The following is a 23894-nucleotide window of genomic DNA, read 5'->3' on the forward strand; positions in this document are numbered from 1 at the left end:
CCGAGTTAACCGTTCCGTTTTACAGACGTGGTAACTATAGGACTTATGAGTTTGAGGGAGGCTGTATTCGCTGTATTAGAGAGCGTGTTTCAGGTTGTTGCTCATCTGTGGTCTGAACTGAATTTGGATTTAAAACAGAACACCAATGAAATGAATGTAATGGAAGAAGAAAGAATGTCAAACTTGATATCCAACAAATCAACCAACCCAGCAGTTCTTGACTGAATCATGTTTTTCCCAGTGAAAAGTTCGTGAACTTGACAAAGCACTTGAACTCCACTGTATAAACTAGATAGAATTGCCAAAGCCAGTAAGTATCTACAATCCAAAAAATTCCAATTTAACATCAAATATGTAAAAGAAAAAAATTAAATACTCAACTGATTAAATTCTATAACTATTTTTTCTATATAATTGTAGGAAAGTAAATAAGAAAAAAGCTAGGTGTAAAATCAAATTAGATTAGAAATACTTCTACAAAATGAAAACCTATTTCATTTAACGTGTCTTGATTCTCAACAGTTGAATTTTAAATTAATATATCTATGGTGAGTTTTCAAGAGGCATCCGACCATGAACCTTATCTTTGAAAACGACAAACGAGTAGACTTTTCAACTAAGCATCTTCAATTTCAACCGTTAAAACTTTATGCTAGTCATGACAATTTCTACTCTGGTATGCAAATGTTTACTACTATTACGGCTCAGTGATTTTTGTGTGTTTCTATAACTTTTCGATCAAAGTTCTGTTTTTGTTCAAATTATGAAGTATTCAGCTACTTCTGATCTATTTAGTAATATGACTATTGGAGTTCAAGGATGAAGAATATTTGAGAAAGACCAAAATTTGTAAAGATTTTGTAGTGTCAAGTTTATGTGTAATTTTCTAATAATCCATTGATAAAAATTGTTCTCATGTTTACTCTTCACGACTTTTCAACAATTGGTATGAGTCCATAACTCATCTCATGTATAATGTATCAAACTCTAGAAGAAAAGATAATATATATTATATATTTTAACGATTATTATATTATTAGATGAACCTTGTATAAATCCTACTAAATAATAAGTAAAATTAAATAGATGAGAAAATGAGCCTTTCATTGAACAAGTGGCCATTAAAAGTCAAAATATAATAATCAAAACTATATTATTAAAAAGACAGTTCTAATCTTCAATTTCAACCGTTAAAACTTTTAATATATATCCAACGGTTTATTTTGATCAGGGTACGGACGAAACGTAGAAAGTTGAAATGAAGAGTCAAGTGAAGTCTCCTCCCATCAGTTCAACTCATTTCTTACGACCAATTCCTTTCCTTTGCATTTTTGTTTGCTACTCTGATCATCAATCACTTGCTTTCTGTTGAGATCATGGCATTAGCTGTGGTAGGTGGTGCGCTCCTCTCTGCTTTCTTTGACGTTCTTTTCGACAGGCTTGCCTCCCCTGAGGTTCTCAACTTTATCCGAGGAAAGAAGCCTGACAAGTTGCTTCAAAAGGTGAAAACCCAGCTCATAGTTGTCAGAGTTGTGCTTGCTGATGCTGAGAAGAGACAGATCACAGACTCCAATGTCAAAGAGTGGCTCGATCTTCTCAGAGATGTTGTGTATGAGGTTGATGACTTACTTGATGAAATTTCTACTAAAGCTGCTACTCAAAAGGAGGTAAGCAATTCATTTTCTCACCTTTTCAAAACGAAGAAGATTGTTAGTATTACTAAGTTGGAAGACATAGTTGAAAGATTAGATGACATTTTAAAACAAAAAGAGAATCTTGATTTGAAGGAGATTCCCGTGGAGAGCTACCAGCCATGGAAAGCTCAGCCAACATCTTTGGAAGATGGATATGCTATGTATGGTAGAGATAAAGATAAGGATGCCATAATGAAGATGGTGTTAGAGGATAGCACCAATGGTGAAACAGTGTCTGTGATCCCTATTGTAGGCATGGGTGGGGTTGGAAAAACCACTTTGGCAAGATCTGTGTTCAACGATGGCAAATTGAAGCAGAAAATATTTGATTTAAAGGCATGGGTTTGTGTTTCTGATATATTTGATATTGTGAAGGTCACAAGAACTATGATAGAGGAAATTACCCGAAAGCCTTGTAAATTGAGTGATCTAAATGCTCTTCAACTTGAGCTGATGGACGAACTGAAGGGTAAAAGATTATTGATTGTGTTGGATGATGTTTGGATCGAGGATTGTGACAATTGGAGTAGTCTTACAAAACCATTTCTAAGCGGGATTAGGGGCAGTAAAGTTCTGATCACAACCCGCAATGAAAATGTAGCGGCTGCAGTGCCTTTTCATACTGTTGAAGTATATCATCTAAGCAAATTGTCAAATGAAGATTGTTGGTTGGTATTCGCAAACCATGCATTTCCTCCCTCAGAAGCCAGTGAGACTAGAGGAACTCTAGAAAAGATTGGAAAGGAGATTGTTAAAAGGTGCAATGGGTTGCCGTTAGCGGCACAGTCACTTGGAGGAATGTTGAGAAGAAAGCAGACTATTAGAGATTGGAATAATGTACTTCAAAGTGACATTTGGGAACTTCCTGAAAATCAGTGTAAAATTATTCCAGCACTCAGAATCAGTTATAATTATCTCCCTCCACATTTAAAACGGTGTTTCGTTTATTGCTCATTGTACCCCAAAGATTTTGAATTTGAAAAAGATGAACTGATCCAGCTGTGGATGGCTGAAGATCTTGTAAAAGCAGCGAAAAAAGGAAAGACTTTAGAAGAAGTTGGTCAAGAGTATTTTTATGATTTGGTTTCGAGATTCTTTTTTCAATCTTCAAGTCGGAGTGGGGGTGCTTACTTTGTAATGCACGACCTCATTCATGATCTAGCAACATTTCTTGGTGGGGACTTCTATTTCAGAACAGATGAACTTGAGAAAGAAACCAATATCGACAGAAAGACTCGTCATTTGTCATTTACAAGATTCAGTGATCCAGTCTCGGATATTAAAGCTTTTGACACAGTAAAATTTCCAAGAACTTTCTTGCTAATCGATTATAAAGATTCCCCATTCAACAACGAAAAGGCACTGCATATTATAGTGTCAAGGCTTAAGTACTTGAGAGTTTTATCGCTTTGGAAATTCCAAAGTCAACTTGCTCTGCCTGATTCAGTTGGTGAATTGATACATTTGCGTTATCTAAATCTCTCTCGTATAAGTATAGAAACTCTGCCGGAGTCACTATGTAATTTGTGCAATCTACAAACTTTGAAGTTGTCTTATTGCTCTGAGCTGACTAAGTTGCCTAGTTCCATGCAGAATCTTGTAAACTTGCGTCATCTTGAAATTTTTGGTACTCGCATAAAAGAGATGCCTAAAAGAATGGGGAAACTAAATCAATTACGCACCTTGGATTGTTATGTTGTGGGCAAGCATACAGAGAATAGCATCAAAGAACTGGGAGGACTTCCAAATCTCCATGGTACGTTTTATGTTCAGAAATTAGAGAATGTTACCAAAGGCGAAGAAGCATTAGAGGCCAGGATAATGGATAAGAATCATATTAGCAATCTATCCTTGGAATGGTCTATAGCTAACGACAATAGCATCGACTTCCAAGTTGAGTTAGATGTACTCAGCAAGTTAGAACCTCACCAAGATCTGGAAGCGTTGTCCATAATCGGTTATAAAGGAACCAGATTTCCGGAATGGGTGGGGAATTTTTCCTACCTCTACATGACAAGTATAGGTTTATATAATTGTAACAACTGTTGCATGCTTCCTTCACTTGGGCAACTACCGTCTCTCCGTAACCTTTTTATTTCAAACATGAATTCGGTGAAGACTATTGATGCAGGCTTTTATAAGAAGGATGATTGTTCATCTGTGACGCCCTTTCCATCCCTTGAATCTCTACACATTTCTAATATGCCTTGTTGGGAGGTGTGGAATTCTTTTGATTCAGAAGCTTTTCCTGTGCTCAAGAATCTGTATATAGAAAAGTGCCCCAAACTAAAGGGAGATCTGCCAAATCACCTTCCTGCTCTGCAAACACTCGAGATTAGAAATTGCGAGCTTCTTGTCTCTTCTGTCCCAGGGCCTCTCACCCTTCGGACACTAGAGATACGTAAATGCAAGAAAGTAGCGTTTCGTGAGTTTCCTCTTTTGGTGGAAAGTATAAAAGTAGAAGGAGGCCCAATGGTGGAGTCCATGATGGAGGCCATCTCTAACATCCAACCTACTTGCCTGCAATCTTTGAAATTACAAAATTGTTCGTCAGACATATCTTTTAGAGGTGGTCGTCTTCCTGCATCTTTGAAAACTCTTGATATCAGAGGTATAAACAAACTGAAATTCCCGTTGCAACACAAACACGAATTACTGGAATCACTTTCAATAATTAATAGTTGTGATTCGCTCACGTCCCTTCCATTGGCTATCTTCCCAAATCTCACTAGTCTTCAAATCACAAACTGTGAAAATATGGAATCACTTTTGGTCTCAGGGTCAGAGATTTCGAAGAGACTGAACACTTTTGCGATTGACCACTGTCCCAACTTTGTATCATTCCCGGGAGAAGGATTGTGTATGCCCAATTTGACTAGCTTCACTGTTTGTAATTGTGACAAGTTGAAGTCGTTGCCCGATCAGATGGGAACTCTTGTCCCAAAGATGGAATATCTTTCAATTTCCAACTGTCAACAAATTGAGTCATTCCCTGGAGGAGGTATGCCACCTAACTTGAGAACAGTTTGTATTGAAAATTGTGTGAAACTACTGAGCAACCAAGCATGGGTAGGCATGGACATGGTTACCTCTCTCAGTGTGTGGGGTCCATGTGATGGCATCAAATCCTTCCCAAAGGAGAGTTTGCTGCCTCCCTCCCTTGTGTCTCTACATCTATCTAATTTGTCTAGTCTGGAAACGTTGGATTGCAAGGGCCTTCTCCATCTCACATCACTCCAACAATTAAACATTGAAAGGTGTCAAAAGCTGGAGAATATTGCGGGAGAAAAGCTGCCTCTCTCTCTAATAGAATTAACGATATATAAATGTCCCTTGCTGAAACAACGATGCCACAGTACGGACCGCCGAATTTGGCCTAAAATCTGCCATATCCGTGGGATAAACATTGACGGTAGATGGATTTAACGAGCATGGATAATGAGAAGGTAATTCTCCTTCTTTCCTTACATCATCAACCTCTAACTTCTTAAAAACTATTTTTGTCTGTGTTATCTCCTTTCTTGTCATATTACCAGTCTTAAATTAGTTAATTGTTCAGTTTCATACTTGACTGGAATTGCAAGTGTAAAGGAAACCTAACATTTTGTATGTATGTTATTTTCCGTGAGCACTCCTATCATTTTCGATTAAACGTAGTAACAGCAGAAGTGAGTAATGGTCTTTCAATTTTTTTGACACTTTTTCTATGTGTGGTCAGTGTCAAGATTCTGCTTAGTATTGTGATGAATATGGGAGACAGATAATTCCACTGAAATTTCATTTAGAGGGGTAAATTGAAGTAATGTTATCCATTATTGTTTTCTAAACACAAGTTTATAATTGTTTCATATAATAGTTAATAAAACAGCTGGTTGAGGTCAAAATTAAATTCATGACTGAAGGGTGGTATTTGTTTTTCAGACATGCTGGATTGGCTTGGTGAAACTGCAGCTGTCCATTGTAATGTACTGCCCTCTACGAGGTCATCACTTTTGTGTTTGATTTATAGATTTGGGTTGAATGCATCTGAAAGCTATATCCCAGCATGCAGAGGATGAATTTCTCATTGTGCTTATTATTCGCCCTCCTATAGTTAACGTCAATTTTGTAACGTATATGGGAAGTCCTAATTTCAATCTTTACGTAGAATGCAATTTGTCTTTATTCTTCCGTATTGTTATTACTTATTGTATCGGGTATAGTGTATATCAAACGGTTATTAATTATTAACCGTCCGGTCACTACCACAATAATGGTCAACCAGGCCATCACGGAATCAACTAAGGTCAACCACGTTAAATGGTGTTGGGCCATAATTGGTCCACCACTTAAGGTATTATTGGGCCACTAGTCCAGCAAAAGATAAAATAATCAAAGATATATGATTAAAGATATTGATAAAGCCATTTATGAGTAACTAACCAGATCGGTTGTTTTTATTTGATCTATGAAACACTTATAAATACACTCACAGGACCAAAGGCCAAATACGTTCAACTAAGACTCCATTTTGTTCTACTTACGATCAGGACTTCAAGAGCACAACCGAACGACGTCAAGAGTCCAACTGAACGGCATCCAGAGTCCAAGCGAGCGGTACAAGCAACTCAGGCATCGAAAAGCAAGAAGATTACGGCAAAAAGGTACGTCTCTCGGTCCTACAAAATATCTATCGAAACACTTATCTCCTTCAATATGCTTCATTGTTTCTTATTTTCATTAGTCGATGGGTGTTTTCATCCGAGCTCATTAAGTTCATTGACAAGCAAAAATTAAACTTCGCTCAAAATCCTTATGTGTATATATATGTGTGTGTATATATATATATATATATATATATATATATATATATATATGGGTTCTATTAAAGGAAGTCATTGTAGATTGAATGACTTGCCACGAAGGTGTTGGAATTTAAGAGCATTAGAGATAGTTTTCAGATTCATGAAGGGTTACAATATTCATGAAGAGTTACAACCATTCATGAAAAGTTACAATCAAGAAATGTAACTAATCAGAATCTGGTATCTCTGGGATTTGAAAGACGCCTGATCAACATCTATATAAAGGGATCCTGTGCTCTACTGAAATTCATTCGGTCATTCTCTTAACACACAAATCAATTCTTGAGAATCATATTCTTGTTTAACGTTAATACTAAGAGTGAGTATCATCGTTGTATTTCTTCTTTGTATCTCAAAAAGCGGATTTCGTGGTCCCCTTCACTCTTACAAGGGACGAAATATTGCTTTTAGGAAAGTGTGTATTCACGCCTAGAAGATTATATCAAGTCTACATTGTTGTTCATCTTGTTTCCCTAAGTTCTTGGAAGATTGATCCAACAGTCTAAAAGCAATATGTTCTCTAAGATGACAACAATTCGTGAGATGCCTGCAAACTTTCACAAATTAGACAAGTTTGAAGGCGTTGGTTTCCGACGATGGCAAAAGAAGATGCATTTCCTTCGCTCGGCTCTAAACGTGGCATATGTTCTAAGTTCTCCCCAACCCAAAGAAAGCGGAAACGAGACATTGGAGGAACAACGGAAAAGGAACAAATGGGAGAATGATGATTATGTTTGTCGTGGTCACATTCTAAACGGTATGTCTGATCCTTTAGTTGACATATATCAATATGTGGATTCTGCAAAAGAACTTTGGGATCAACTTGAAAGCAAATACATTTCTAAAGATGCATCAAGCAAGAAATTCCTGGTTAGTAATTTTAATAATTACAAAATGATTGATGCTAGACCAATAATGGAACAATTTCATGAAATCCAAAGGAAGTTTCAAGCAACATAATATTGCAATGGATGAGACATTCATTGTTTCTTCTATAATTGACAAACTACCACCAAATTGGAAAGATGTTAGAAATTCTCTAAAACATAATAAAGATGATATGAATGTTGAACAATTGGCTGCTCATCTTCGGATAGAAGAAGGGATCCGTCTGCAAGGTGGTCAAAAGGATTCCAGTCATCCTAATTCTTCTACTGTTATTATGGTGGAAGATGAAAAAACAAAAACAATACCAAATAACAAGAAAATGCCTCATAATTTTCGTAAAGGAAAGATGAACAGAAAGCCAAAATTTGGTAAAGAAAGTCAATAAGCAAATTGTTGGGAATGTGGCAAGCCTGGTCATTTAAAGAGAGATTGCACAATCTGGAAAAGGAAGATGGCCAAGAATGGCGGTAAACAAGGTCAAGGTAAGTCTAGCCAAGGCCAACTGAAAAAAGGTAATTGTACACAAATTGCACATAATTCTGTTTTGAATTTTGTGGAGATGGTTTCTGAAATCTTCTGTGTGCAGACTGATGATTCATGGTGGATCGATTCAGGGGCTTCAAGACATGTTTGTAAAGAACGTTGTTTATTCAAAACTTTTAAAGAAGATGACAATGGAGAAGTTCTTTACATGGGAAATGATTCTATGGCTAAAGTCCTTGGTGCTGGACAAGTAGAATTATTACTTAGTTCTGGAAAATCACTTGTTTTAATAGATGTATTATATGCTCCAAAATTAAGAAGAAATTTAGTTTCTGGAGTAATCTTGAATCGGTTGGGATTTAAATTGGTATTTGAATATGATAAATTCATATTATCCAAGGGTGGTGTATTTGTTGGACTGGGATATCTTTGTAATTATATGTTCAAACTAAGTGTAATAAATAATGTGAAAGACTCTGTTTATGTTGTGAATCATGATTCTTCTTTTGGCATTTTCGTCTTGGGCATGTTAATTATAGAAAATTATATTCAATGTCTAAATTTGATTTAATTCCTCCTTTTGATTTGAACATAGAAAAATGCAGAACATGTATGTTGACAAAGATAACAAGAAATCATTTTCCTAATATTGAATGGAATTCAACATTACTTCAATTAGTACATAGTGACTTATGTGACTTCCATAATACACCTTCATTAGGAAATAAGAAATATTTAATAACATTCATTGATGATCATTCTCATTATTGTTATGTTTATCTTTTGTTTTCTAAGGATGAAGCCCTAGAAAAATTTAAACTTTATAAAAATGAAGTAGAGTTACAAGTAAGTGTTAAAGTTAAAAGATTGAGAACGAATAAATGTGGTGAATATTATGATCCAATTTATTTTCAATCTATGGGTATTATACATTAAACAACTACAGCTTATACACCACAATAAAATGGTGTAGCATAAAGAAAGAATAGGACCTTAGAAGAAATGGTCAACTCCATGCTATCCTATTCAGAATTAAGTGAAGGATTTTGGGTAGCCGTGTGTTAATGGCTTGTTATATTCTAAATCGAGTTCCAATGAAAAGAAATGAAGTAATCCCATATGAACTTTGGTATAAAAGAAAGTCAAATTTGAATTATTTCAAAATTTGGGGTTGTAGGGCAATTGTAAAAGTGCCAGAACCCAAATGCAAGAAATTGGGAGAAAGGGGAATTGAATGCATCTTCATAGGATATGCGGAATATAGCAAAGCATATAGATTCTATGTAATAGAACAAAATGACTATGTATTGCTTCATTCAATTATAGAATCAAGAGATGCAATATTTGATGAAAAGAGGTTTTCTTCAATTCCTCGTCCAAAGGATTTAACTCCTAAAACTAATATTGAAGGTTTATACCAAAACTTAATTGATCAAGGATCAAATGATCAAACTCTAAATCAGAGTAAGGCTTCTACATCTCAACTCAGAAGAAGCAAAAGGGCAAGAAAAGAGAAATCTTTTGGCTCAGATTTTCATGTATATTTAGTTGAAGGTACAAGAGATGGTATCTTAACAAAGTTCTCATATTGTTATAATATAGAAGAAGATCCATTGACATATCAAGAGGCCGTAAGGTCTCAAGATGCAACTTTCTGGAAAGAAGCAATTAATGATGAGATGGAATCTATCCTGGGAAATAACACATGGATCTTAGTTGAGTTACCTCCTAAGTGTAAGCCAATAGGATGTAAATGGATTTTCAAAAGGAAAATGAAGGCTGATGGAACTATTGATAAGTTCAAGGCACGTTTAGTGGCACAAGGTTTTAGACAAAAACCAGGAATCAATTATTTCGATACATAGGCACCAGTGGCTAGAATCTCCACTATAAGGATATTGATTGCTTTTGCAACAATTCATAAACTTGTAATTCATCAAGTGGATGTCAAGACAACGTTCTTGAATGGAGAATTAGAATAAGTGTATATGACACAACCAGAAGGTTTTGTTATGGAAAACCAAGAATACAAGGTATGTAAATTGATTAAATCCTTGTATGGATTGAAACAAGCACCAAAACAATGACACCAAAAGTTTGATGATGTTGTGTTATCAAATGGTTTCAAGATAAATAACTCAGACAAGTGTGTGTATAGTAAATTTGATGACAACGGTAATGGTGTCATAATCTGCTTATATGTTGATGATATGCTAATTTTTGGAACAAATTTAGATCAAGTTAATTTGACCAAAACATTTATATCATCTTATTTCTCTATGAAGGATATGGGAGAAGCAGATGTTATATTGGGTATAAAGATTAAGAGAAAAAATGAGAAATTAATTTTGTCTCAATCTCATTACATTGAGAAAGTACTCAAGAAATTCAACAATTATAAATGCTCTCTTGCTTCAACCCCTATGGATCCTAGTTTAAAGATATTACCTAATGGTGGTAAAGCAGTTTCACAACTAGAATATGCAAGGGTAATAGGATGTTTAATGTATGCAATGACAAGTACAAGGCTAGATATTGCTTTTGCAGTAAGCAAATTGAGTAGATATACTAGTAACCCTAGTCTATCACATTGGCAAGCAATACGTCGAGTACTTAAGTATTTAAAGAAAACTATTAATTATGGATTAACATATAGTGGTTATCCTTCAGTTTTGGAAGGATATTCTGATGCAAGTTGGATTACAAATGCAAAAGATCACTCTTCAACTAGTGGTTGGATTTTCCTCCTTGGGGGAGGTGCAATTTCTTGGTCGTCCAAGAAACAAACTTGCATTACAGATTCCACTATGGCTTCAGAGTTTATAGCTCTAGCCTCGACAGGAAAGGAAGCCGAATGGTTGAGGAATCTCATGTTCGAAATACCATTGTTACCAAAACCAATATCACCAATAGCAATACATTGTGATAATGCTGCAACATTGGCAAAGGCTTATAGTCAAGTATACAATGGAAAATCAAGACATATTGGTGTGAGACATAGTTATGTCTAAGGACTCATCAAAGATGGAGTTATTATAGTAGATTTCGTACGAACAAAGTTAAATTTGGCTGATGGATTTACTCAGGCATTGGCTAAAGATTCCATTTCCAGAATGACAATTAGAATAGGAATGGAGCCCACAATTAATCACAAGTAAGAGAATCTTAACTTAACGCTTAATATGACATTGAGTCTTAAGTTCAATAAGATTAAATCTCTTATTTGATGATTGAAAGCACAAATAATTATTTCAAGAGTCCTTTAGATCTGTGATGCTTAGGAGGTTGACTAATTCTTAATTGATTTCTTGAACTTATGTTTTGTCACAGGAACATGTTTACCTAAGAATTCAACCTATGTAAGTGCGAAGTTTGGCCGCTTCAAGAAGTCAAAGGGGCATGACTTTGTTGCACTTATGAATAGATATGGACGTATGACCCTATCACTAGTACAGTCAGGGGAAACGACAACGGTTATTTTTGCCTATAGGCAGTGGTTTTTGAACCGAGGCATATTCAGGCGAGGCAAAAAGTCTAATATTTTTGGCCTCGGTTGAGAACCGGGGCATAAAAAGAGAGGATTTGGCCTCGGTTCAGCCTTAACCGAAGCAGTAAAGTTTTTGGTTTTTTTAATTTTTTTTTCGTAGGACTTTATGCCTCGATTCCCTTGAACCGAGGCAGTATGTCCCATTCTACTGCCTCGATTGTAGCTGGAACCGAGGCAATAGACATTTTTTTCTCATCCGCAAGACTTTCTACTTCGGGTGTGACCATAATCGAGGCCATAAGGGGTCTTTCTACTTCGGTTATGACGTGAACCGAGGCATATATCCTTGTTTTTAAAAAAAAATAAGGTTTGTTTCTGCAACATTCCCAACTACAGAACAGACCTGCATATATTTTTATAGCCAGAACAGTCCAGAATAATGCAGAAACGTATATTTTAAATGAAAATTATATTGAAACATAAATATATTGAATGGAATCATAAATCAACTTCTTAGAAGCATAAATCAATCCAATGTAATCATAAATCAAGTTTCAAGCATAAATCAATGCAATGTACAAAGTTAAACTTATAATAATGTAGAAAAGTATAAAACAACTTAGAAACATAAACTTAAAAACATAAACTTAGAACTTACTATATCCTAATATCTACTACATACTATTATATAAATGAATTACATATTTAGCAAGTGTTTTCCTCACAAGTTGAATTGACTTCTCTGGAATTGGAGTAGTCCTATTAAATCTCTGCATAAAACACAATGATTTCAGTTAGTGTATATGAAATCCAAACTATAGAGAAAATAAAATTCAAACCTAAATATTACTGTTTCCCATCTACTGGTGTAATGTGCACGAATGATGGTCATCATCCAAAACATAATGCAGTAACCACATTCATATGACCCCATTTGTCTATTACACTACAATATATCATCATAATTATAAAATGTTAAGTAACATCATTTGAATGGAACCAAACGTAACAAAGTATGGACTAAAATACCAAACCTTAAGGGCAACCCATGTAAGTTTTTTGCTGTAGCAGTAGATCTCCCAAATAACATCATATGTGTTGCAAGGGAACTATTAAAAAAAATTGCTTTAACATACATTTATACAACAAAGAAAGTTGAAACCTTGAGGTTCTTACCAATCTACTACATGTCTAAGAGAGCTGGGAAGAGACTTGTGCAATGACACTAGTGCAAAATACACTTTTTATAGCTACTTTTTTTACTTGTTTAAATTCACCAGCTACAAAAATTAAGCGATGGCATTATTGTAAATAAGGTAAGTTCTTTTATACCGGTTGTACTTATATTAGGTATAAAAAAGCAAAAAAAATGTTTTGAAACCGCTTCAACTTATAACCGGTACGAAAATAATTTAAAGAAATTTTTCTATACCTAATAAAAGCTAAAACCGGTATAGGAATAACTTTAAAAAAAAAATTCTATACCTGATAAATGATAAAATCGGCATAGAAGTTTGGAAAAAAAATTATGGTTCGACGATTAGACAGAAAACCAAATTCTTTCCTCTTCCCACTCTGCCTCCTCCGTCGTGAATCTCATTCCTTATGCTCCAACCGCCACCAATTCCCATTCTCATTCTTTGATAGTCACCAAGTCACCAATGAAGCGCTCAATCTTATGATTTCTAGGGCTCCGGCTTCTGGAAAAGTACGGTTTGATCGTCCCCCATTCTACTCACTTCGTTTTCTTCTTCTCCCTCAACGAAGAACCTTCTTCTCTTTTGGCTTCTCATAATTTGTTGACGAAGCATTGATGTTTGTTGACGAAGTGTTTGTGTTCGGCCTTCTCTTTCGGTTTTCTCGTTCTGCCTTCTCATTGGTGTGGTTCGGTGCATTGAGGTCACGAAGTTCGTTGTTGTGGTTGCTTAAGGTGACGCGTTCAACAGTCCCTTCATTTGGTAAGTAATCCTTCTCTTCCTTCATTCCTTAGTAATCCCTAAAATCGTAAACCACAGGAACCCTAATCTGCGTTTTGGTTTTAATTGGGACATTTGTGGTTCGGCAAGCTGTGTTTCATTCTTTCCAAAGTTTGATTAAGGCATTGTGTTGTGGTTTAAGAAGGTTGGAAGTTGTATTAAGTATACTCCTACCTCCTGCTCCGTTGAGGTTGCCAAGATCATTGCGGCACTCGTTGAAGAGTTGGACAATCCAGAGGCTAAAATTAGAATTTCCTCTCGAGTTTCCACGTTTCCATTGTGTTTCGCTTTTTGTGTAGATTTAAGCCCGCTACTGTGGTTGTTACTATGGTTGTCACTTTTGAACTTCTAAAATGTTTTGATAGCTTCTTATTCTGATTTGAGTTATGAACCATTCCAATGATACCAATCTTTTAATGGATTGAAAAGAAAAAGTGCACTACCTGATGACAGGTGTTATTACTTTGTTTTACTGAAATATTATTGCTGAATATTTGCTCCATTTAAAAATTGAGTCAATTCATATTCATTCATGCATACTACCTTTTTCTCCTGTTGTGCTCCCTGCAATTGCCATCTTAGAGGACCAATTCACATCTAAACTTAAATGATATTCAATATTTGATTCAGAATATTGCCCACGATGCCTATACTGGGAAACAATAAATAATATTATTGTTGAATATTCTGAATCAACAGATATTTCCCATTATGTGTTGTATAAGACTAGTTTGGAAACAGTTTTCGAATTACTATTTTTTGATAGGCAGCTACAATCAGTGATGATGACCGATCTCTCCCTTTACTAATGGATGAGAGAGGGTTTTGTTATTGGCCTATAATTGTTGGGCTGAGTTTCTTCTGATATAGAGGTTGCACAACTTGCATTTTTTCAAGTTTGAGCTTCTTGAGCTAACTGCTTACTTTTTGTTTCTCTGCTTTGAACCATAATCTTATCCTTTTGAAATTTTCTTTTTTGTAATAATTTTTTCCCTTCCTTTTTAAAGGTTTTGGTGTAGAGGAAAGCTGGTAGGTTGTGGAGTTGATGTCTTTGCTTGTGGGTTGAAGGTATGAACACTGTAATGTTAATGATCATTTACATTAAGGGTTTGTTACAACACTTACTGGATAAGAAAATAATAAGGGAAAATAAAATAACTTCTTTATAAGATAAAATTAGTTTATACATTAACTAATTTGCAAAAAAATGGTCCTATGTTAGCCTTTTTGAAGTCTAGCTTTTAATTCCTGGATAAGTTAATTTTAGTTTATAGGATTTCTTTTTCAATTTTCTTTTCTTGGAGATGTTTATGGAAGAATTTCTCCGAGTAAGCTTTAAAATTATGACCATGAGTGCATGCTTACGTTTTTTTAGTAATTGAAGCTTCAATGCAATATAAATGTTTGTTTATAAACATTATTATGGTGAGAAATTTTACAAAGTGAACAAATTATTTAGACATGTTAATTTATTGCACCTTATTTATTCATGGATTTTACAGAGTTATTGAGAAGAGCAGGTACTTGAAGTTTTGCTTTAGTACAAGAGCTCATTGCCATTGGTGAAAAACAGGTTGAACTTTTTCTGTTGTGTTTTCCTATCATAACATTTTAAATTCAGGCATAGCCGTATTGATTGCTTTAAATGAATTGTTCCTTGAAATTGTGAATGATTGTGATAGGACAGTCATGCCGTGGCTTTGGATTGCGATACAATCATGGACACTTTTTACCTTGATGTCATGTCATACTCTTCAGTAAAATATATAGTCCTAGTTTTGGTTTCAATGTTGTCCTTCATTGTGTTAATGGATAACCTTAGGTAAAGCTTTAGAATAAGGAATTGGTTACTCAATTGGTGTAAAACATAGCTTAGAAATTTAGCTTTAAAAGAATTCTGAGGTTAAAAGATTACTTTCATTTATTTCATTCTTAATTGATGTAAAACACAAGGAGAATGAATTACTTTCATTCTTGTAGAAACAATTTTCTGTATTGAAAACAATTGTGTCAACAACAAACATGAGTAAATCCACTACACTAAAAGGCTAAGAGTGATACCTGCAAGTAGGCCTCTAAAGAGATCATCAACACCAGATAGGTACACTGCAATAAGGAGAATCTGAAATCTCTATCAAGTGAAGGAAATTATCACGGATGGGAAAGGAAAAGCCTCAACAATATGTAGTATGAATAGGGAAATAGCAGAGGTGTTCAAATAGCAACAGTGGTTCGATATCTAGCAGGATGTTCCTAAGCATCATTCTGTCAAAGTGTATTATTAGGACATATGCTCTTAGGTTAAGATGGAAAAAAATGAAATTAAGAGATGAGAATGTAGTAGTTCAAATAATATAGTTGCTGAAAAGAAAAATTCTAACCAACTACGAATGGTTCACAAGACCATTTCAGAGGATGAAGAAGATAAATTCAGGATTAATGCACTAACTAGAAAACAAAAATAGATCTTTTTAGGTCCAACAAATGAAAGAGAAATAACTTCTGTGAAAAAAAAGAAGAAGCACACAAGACAGAAAAACATTAGTTAGCCTTTGGAATTGTAGTCACAAGACAAAGGTACAAAATGGTGAAATTTTGTTTTAAAAATTATCCAATGATACAATTTTAAACATAAAAAAATTGTAACAACTTGATTTGAGTTCATTCAAAAAAGGGGTCTTAAACTGATATAATTTAAATTTAAATTTTAAAAAATTATAATGCATTATTAAACTAGTACGACTCTAGTTTATATCATAAAATAATACCACACTAAGAAGATTTCAATTAAAATTTAAAAAAATTACAGCATACTAAATGATGTAACTGTATACCAGAAATGAGAACTAGTGAAATAAAGATAATTTTGGAAGATTACAGTAATGATAACTAATCATTAAACTAACTTATTACGTGTCAAAGTGTGAAGTGTTGTGAGTCTGAGTAAAAAAAACTTTCTATTATTAACTTTAAGCATTACTAAAGGGTCAAGAATAAGAAATACAAAAGATATAAATTATCCCATCGGAGACTATTTCAATTTAATCGGTCTAAACTGTATAACTTAAACTTAATGTATTTAACTATATTACATACATAAATATTACACTCTCTTTAGTCCTTAATATAACTTATATTTATGAAGAAATTGATGGTTTTTTTATTAGGCATTTTTTAATATCTATGAAATATTAACTTTTTCTTCTTTATTTACCATTTTAATAATTTTTTAAAAATATTTACATTAAAATTAACAAATTTTAATAATAAAATTAAATAAAACTCTTAAAAAATTATTTTTAAATCTAACCCAATTTTATAAAATCATCCAATTTGGATACACTAAAATATCATACAAAAACATATATATTAGGGAAGATTTACGCATATATATTAAGTAAATTGACTAGAATGAATAGTGTTTGGGCATGTTTATACAAACTCTTCCAATGGTTTATTTGACTTGCAAAAAGGACTCGAGTTACACATTAGCCAATAATGAGAGCTAGAAAAACACTGATGGGGAAATGTTGTGTACATTCAAAACTCTACAACTAGAGAGAGAAATGACAGATGTTATGGATAACATGATGTCACAAAAAGAGAAAATTAAAACTGATATAAAAGAATAGTCATACGTCAGAAGATTAAAAATATCTTGATAATAAATTAAAATCTCAATTTGTCAATTGCAAATAAAGACCTAAATCAATAGTTAAACATTCCCATCAATTGGTTATCTTAATTTAAGACAGATTGTCACAAATTTGACTCTCCTTTTAGATGTAGTTGATTTTTTTTTTCATAAATTTCTAATGAAATTTTACTATTTTATTAGATTACCTGTTCGTTATTATGATGTGGTGATAAAGGAAATTGGTAAAAGTTAATTAGCTTGAACTCTTGTGTGATGGAAAGAGAAAATAACAAGAGAATAGTAATACCACCAGCCACCATACCACCTAGAAAGTTTCAAAGAAAAAATCATTTGGGATAACTCATCCCAATAAAAAAATCTCATTTCTCTTGCTCTTGTTGTAAAAGTCATATTTATACTTTTGACTGTTGTAAAGGTGGTTGCTTTCACAGATAACAATGGATCGGAGTTGGATAAATTTGATACGTACAACAAATGAATATGAGAGTGGAGTAGAACAATTTCTTGAATTTGCAAAGATGAATGTTCCAGACAATAACGGAAGATTCTATTGTTCGTGTGTTAATTGTTTGAATGAGCGAAAACTACCAACTGAAGTTATTCGAGAGCATGTTCTATGTGATGGATTCCTAAAGAGCTACACAAAGTGGACATGGCATGGTGAGTTAATAGACATGCCAAGTGTAAGTGACTCTCAAGTAAAAGTAGAAGAAGTTGATTTAGAGATGGGTGATCGGTTAGAGGACATGATATGTGATGTCGGACATGATTCCTTCCAACGTGCTCATATGTATGACAACTTGTGCAGTGACGCAGAAAAACCTTTATATCCAGAATGCACTAAGTTTACTCGATTGTCAGTTGTGTTAAAATTGTTCAATGTGAAAGCAAGAAATGGGTGGACTGATAAAAGCTTCACAGAGCTGCTTGAGTTGTTGAGTGACATGCTTCCTAAAGGTAACACATTGCCAACACGCAATTATGATGCGAAGAAGATATTGTGTCCCATGGGTATGGAGTATAAAAAAATTCATGCATGCCCGAATGATTGTATTTTGTACAAGAGCAAGTTTGCCAAGTTACATCAATGTCCATAATGTGGGGTATCACGATACAAACAAAAAAAGAGTGAGTTTGAATGTGATAGGAAGGGTCCTCCTGCAAAAGTCTTGTGGTATCTTCCTCTTGTTCCACGATTGAAACGCTTGTTCAGTAACTCAAATGATGCAAAACTCATGAGATGGCATGCAGATGGACGTATAAAAGATGGGAATTTGAGGCATCCAGCAGATGCAATGCAGTGGAAGAATTTTGATTCCATGTTCCCTAATTTCTGTGAAGATTCAAGAAACATTAGGTTTGGACTTGCTACAGATGGAATGAATCCATATGGAAACTTGAGCAGTAAACATAGCTCGTGGCCAGTGATGTTAGTGATTTACAATTTACCTCCATGGTTGTGTATGAAACGCAAATATGTGATGTTATCCTTGATGATATCGGGTCCAAGACAACCAAGAAACGACATTGATGTTTATTTAGCCCCATTAGTTGAAGATTTAAAGATGTTATGGGAGGAAGGTGTTGATATGTTTGATGGATACACTGGTGATTCATTCAAGTTGCATGCCATGGTATTTTGTACTATCAACCACTTTCCAGCTTATGGTAATTTAAGTGGCTATAACACTAAGGGTCATAAAGCATGCCCTATATGTGAAGAAGACACATGTCATCGTCAATTACAACATGGAAGGAAAACAGTATACCTTGGACATCGAAGGTTTCTTAGTACAAACCATCCATATCGTAAATTAAAGAAAGCATTTGATGGGTGTCAAGAAAATGAATTAGCTCCAATGGATTTAAGTGGATCACAAGTATATGAGCGTGTGAAGGACATTGGTGTTGTTCTTGGAAAGACACAAAAAAAAGGCACTTCAAGCAACATATGGAAGAAAAGGTCAATTTTATTTGATCTCCCATATTGGAGGGTGCTTGATGTCAGACATTGTTTAGATGTTATGCATGTAGAGAAAAATGTTTGTGATAGTATCATCGGAACGCTCCTCAATATTCAAGGGAAAATGAAAGATGGACTCAATGCTCGCTTGGACCTGGTTGAAATAGGTATAAGAGAACAATTAGCTCCAATATCACATGGTAAGAGGACATACTTGCCTCCAGCATGTCACACATTGTGTAAACAAGAAAAAAGAGTTTTTGTGAATTTTTACAAGGTGTGAAAGTTCCACTGGGTTACTCTTCTAATTTTAAACGAGTTGTATCCATGAAAGATCATAAATTACTTGGGTTAAAATCTCATGATTGTCATGTATTGATGCAACAACTACTACCAGTGGCTATACGGGGCATATTGCCTAAGAATGTTAGATACACATTAACAAGATTGTGCTTCTTTTTCAATGCAATATGTAGTAAAGTTATTGACATTGAGAAGTTGGATCAACTAGAAAATGAGGTTGTGGTCATATTGTGTCAGTTGGAGATGTACTTTCCTCCATCATTCTTTGATATTATGGTGCACTTAATTATTCATCTAGTAAGAGAAGTTAGAATTTGTGGTCTAGTATTATTACGATGGATGTACCCTATTGAGCGATACATGAAGATATTAAAAGGTTATGTAAAGAACCAATATCGTCCTGAAGCATCAATAGTTGAAAGATATATTGCTGAGGAAGCTATCGAGTTTTGTACAGACTACTTATCAGATGTTGAAGCTATAGGGGTACCTAGGTCTCGTTACCATGGAAGAGGTGTTGGTAAGGGTACTAGAAGTGCAAAAGTTGTCACCCTGAATAGAGCTGAAATTCTACGAGCACATATGTATATATTGAATAACACTGAAGAAGTCATCCCCTACTTAAGTGCTCATAAAGATATAGTTAAGAGAAATAATCCACGAATGCCTCAAAAGTGGGTCATTAATGAACACAACAGAACCTTTTTAAAGTGGTTTAAACAACAAGTTCAAGCTGACCATACAACTTCTGATACATTAAATTGGCTATCAAGTGAGCCAAACTTTGATGTCATATGTTGGTGTGGGTATGATATAAATAACTACACATTTCATACACAAAAAGAAGATGAAAAAAGCACCACTCAAAATAGTGGAGTAATGGTTGTGGCCGAGTCAATGCATTTCTCGAGTTCAAAGGACAAAAATCTTGTGATGGCATCCATGTGCTACTTTGGTGTAATTAAAGATATTTGGGTGATAGATTACACAAGTTTTAGAGTACCTGTTTTTAAATGTAAGTGGGTTGATGGTCGTGAGGACAGATGATCTAGGTTTTACATTGGTTGACCTAGAAAAGGAAGGTTATACTGAAGAGACATTTATCATGGCATCTCAGGCAAAACAAGTGTTTTATGTCACTGATCCCGAAGACAATAGATGGTCAGTGGTGCTCAAAGGTAGAACAATGCATTATACTGATGAGAATGATGAAGTCGTTCTTGATATTAGTGAAACTCCATCTTTCTCATCAAATATGCCAACCTTGAATGTCGATAATGAAGTAGACGACGTCCATGCCATACGTGATGATCATCACGAAGGGTTGTGGGAGAACATTGCAACTTGACAATGTATAAACTGAAATTTTAGATGTATTATATATTTTGCTTTGTTATTTTATCTATTAACTATTATTAACACTTAATGATTTATGTAGGGAAATGTCTAGTGACGCACCATCTAGTGACCTCCCACCTTCACAAGGTGCGAATGACATTCATACGCCTACCCGAAAAAAAGGTAGGTCTGGGACAAGGTTGAGAGAGTTGGTAGCCACCCGCAACGCTGATCATAGGCTTCCCATTCGTTTTGATATGCACAAAATTCATTAGTTATGTGGCCTTGCTCGGTAGAAGCAAGGCATCCATTCTTTGTGATGATTGGGATCATGTTCCAGAGAATGTGAAGAACTAGATATGGTAGAGCATCCTGGTATGAAATCTTAACTTTGATATAATGTGTCATTAACATATATAACTCATATTTAACATGTCATTCATTCTTATTGCACAGGTCACATATGACGTCCCAAACACTAATCTATTGAGGACGAAATGGATTTCATATGTCGGGGAAAGATGGAAGAATTTCAAGACTATGCTTAGAAGTCATTATATTTATGGTTCCAAAACTGATAAAAGCCCTTGTGAAAAGTATCAATTTCTTGATGAGGAAACATGGCAAACCTTTAAGTTGAAGCGATTAGATCCTGCCTTTCAGGTAAATTCATTTTATATCATAGTTTAACTATTTATGTTAATATATTGCTAACATAATTAATTATATATACACTAGGCTAAGAGGAGAGCTGCACAAGAGATCGCAAAGAAAAATGTCCACCCTCATATATTGTCTCGTGGGGGTTATGAGAAATTGTAGCAGAAGATGATGAAAGAGGCATCTGCCTCTAATCCTATTGGGGCCTCCGATACGAGTGCCATAACTAGTCTTCCACGCCATGTTACATGGAAGAGAGCTCGTCAAAGACCATCTGGGGAGTACACATCTGAGGAAACCGCGAGCATAGCTAGGCGCATTGTAAGTCCATATAATAACAACATATGATCTCCCATATGTGATTAACTTAACTTTAAATATTTGGTTGTAGGATGAGTTGGTCGAGCAAAGCACACAAGGTACATTCACTCCCGAGGGCCGTGAGGACATATTGGCAGTTGCCATTGGTCGTCCAGAGCATTCTGGACGTGTTCGAGGTGTGGGTAAATTTATTGGCATCCGTCAATTCTTCGATCCTCCAACAAGTCATCATAGTAAAGCCCATGTCAGTGAGGAGGTCCTCAAGGGTATAAGAGAAGAAATTAGACAAGAGATGAGGGAGGAGATCAACGAGATGAAGAAAGAGTACGGTGATATGAGAGCATAGTTGAAGAAGGAGTACTCTGATATGCGGGCACAATTGTTAGCAGATGTGCGAGCAGAATTCACCTCCTCCTCAAGCCAACCTAGGAATTTCCCTCAACCTTCTCATCTTTGTATAAGCACAAAGGAGAGTTGTGATGTTTCTCCTCAAAACGCTTCTCCCACTATTGATGCAGACTACGAGTTGTTTAGTGATGATGCCCTACAGTGCTTGGTGGCCTTAGGTAATTTATCTTATTATATTTTCTAGATGTACTTGTTTGTTGAATCATATTCTTTGATATATTTTACAAATATTATTTGGATAACTTAGGTAAAATGTATACATTGGGGTCAACCATGCACCATGAAACCATTACAACTGATATGATGAGAGTGGTGGTTGTAGACGTACGAGATGCTACAGCTCGAGTCCCTGTGCCCACTGAGGATGTTCAGACAGTGGGACAGGCCCCTGGAAATTTTATCCTTTGGCCCCTTAGATTTTCAAGAGCAATTGTAAAGAAGGTAATTGTTTTAATTAGGCACTTTGTTGTTTTTATTAGTAATATTAATATTTTGTAAGTTTTTAAATATGTATACCAGGTTGAAGCACAAGGGCAGGAAGATATGAATGAATCACTGCAACAACAGTCGCAGCCGTCACAAAAAATAATTCTAGAACAACTTGGTGTGTTAGCAGTGAAGATCTCCCTTTCTCCTATAGAGTTACAAATGCCTCCTGAAGTCACAAACAGGACATCTTCGCTCTCTTTCTTCATATGTCAGAAGGATATTTTTGAAATTCTCTCTGGCACTGATATGTTATGTATATCAATACTACAACTTTGGTTGTTGTAAGTAAATTTCTACATTTATGAAGTTTAAATATATTTAATATTTTATTCTAACATAATTCATTTTCAATGTTTAAGGTATTTACATCGGTTGACTATTGAAAAGACGAATGATCACATTTATGGTTTTATTGACCTTGTTGCCATTCAAGGAGTTGGGAATAAAGGTGAAGAGGTCCAAAACTACCTCTTAGAGGCTTTTGTAAACGGAAAAAAGCAAGTGTACTTAGCACCTTATTTGCAACAGTAAGTATATAATTTTTATTAATAAAATTTTATTTACGTAAATGTTATTTAACACTCTTATTGTTTGAATCTACAAGGGTCATTGGAAATTGTTACTAATTCTTCCTCAACAATTTTTTGTAGTTCTCTTATGTTCATTGCACAAAAAACCTCACACTTTGACAATTAAAAATACACTAATATTGTAAGTTTTTAATAATTTATTTGTAGTGTAGACATATCTGACTTTTCTAAGTTCCTTAAGACTAATTTCAATGTACATTTAACTTTATAGAGTGGTTGAGGCATATTCAAGGTTGCAGGGAACACATATCGTCTCTAGAAAGAAGTTGTAGTTCATTGCACCAACTGTAAGTAGTTAATCTTTTAAACTATAAATACAATTATAAATTTTATGATACTTTATAAATTTAACTTGTAGTGCTCACGTCAACTGGGAAGCTTTGAGTGCGGATATTATGTCATGAGACACATGCAGAAAATTATATCCGCAAATGTCGTTGACTCATGAAAATTGGTAACGTGAACATTTTATAACTAAGATTTTAAGCCATTAATATTATAACTTTACTCAAACTATTCATTATGTAGATATTTGATGACACGTCTCCAATGGAACAACATGTCATAAAGGATGTTCGGGAGCAATGGGCTGCATTTCTTTTAACCATTTGTAAATGATTGGATGCTTCAATATTACATTTTGAGTTTAGGAACTATTATATGTGTAATATGTTAAGTAACTATGTTAGGTAAATATAGCTAGGAACTTTGTTAGGTAAATATTACATTTTGATGTGTTAATGAAAACAATATTGATTATTTTAGGTTTAATCCTTTTCGACATCCCTATTT

The 23894-nt window shown here is 34.7% G+C and overlaps 2 protein-coding genes across 6 annotated transcripts; both read left to right on the plus strand.

Moving 5' to 3' along the window:
• The first annotated feature begins 1143 nt into the window (after nucleotides 1–1143).
• LOC108347632 (putative disease resistance protein At3g14460) lies at nucleotides 1144–23861 on the plus strand. Of its 5 annotated transcripts, none has more exons than XM_052868477.1 (16): nucleotides 1144–1667; nucleotides 1788–5140; nucleotides 5616–6337; nucleotides 14380–14440; nucleotides 14875–14945; nucleotides 20735–21009; nucleotides 21091–21297; nucleotides 21373–21615; nucleotides 21686–22181; nucleotides 22271–22464; nucleotides 22543–22793; nucleotides 22872–23039; nucleotides 23163–23223; nucleotides 23314–23389; nucleotides 23461–23556; nucleotides 23631–23861. In XM_052868477.1, exons 1-2 carry the CDS (start codon nucleotides 1377–1379, stop codon nucleotides 5118–5120), a joined length of 3624 nt encoding a protein of 1207 aa, XP_052724437.1. In that variant the 5' UTR covers nucleotides 1144–1376; the 3' UTR covers nucleotides 5121–5140; nucleotides 5616–6337; nucleotides 14380–14440; nucleotides 14875–14945; nucleotides 20735–21009; nucleotides 21091–21297; nucleotides 21373–21615; nucleotides 21686–22181; nucleotides 22271–22464; nucleotides 22543–22793; nucleotides 22872–23039; nucleotides 23163–23223; nucleotides 23314–23389; nucleotides 23461–23556; nucleotides 23631–23861. The 5 variants fall into 5 exon arrangements, with proteins under 5 accessions (XP_052724437.1, XP_052724434.1, XP_052724435.1 ...); XM_052868474.1 differs by adding an exon at nucleotides 17462–20648 and having other exon boundaries at nucleotides 1145–5140; XM_052868475.1 differs by having other exon boundaries at nucleotides 1145–5140; nucleotides 5616–6027; nucleotides 6224–6337.
• On the plus strand, nucleotides 17468–20343 carry LOC128193906 (uncharacterized). The gene is made up of 3 exons (XM_052868098.1): nucleotides 17468–18048; nucleotides 18178–19160; nucleotides 19271–20343. The coding sequence occupies exons 1-3, from the start codon at nucleotides 17468–17470 to the stop codon at nucleotides 20341–20343; spliced, it is 2637 nt and encodes an 878-aa protein (XP_052724058.1).
• Nucleotides 23862–23894: the final 33 nt, after the last annotated feature.

This window comes from Vigna angularis, chromosome 9 (assembly GCF_016808095.1).
Source record: "Vigna angularis cultivar LongXiaoDou No.4 chromosome 9, ASM1680809v1, whole genome shotgun sequence".
Taxonomy (NCBI): Eukaryota; Viridiplantae; Streptophyta; class Magnoliopsida; order Fabales; family Fabaceae; genus Vigna; species Vigna angularis.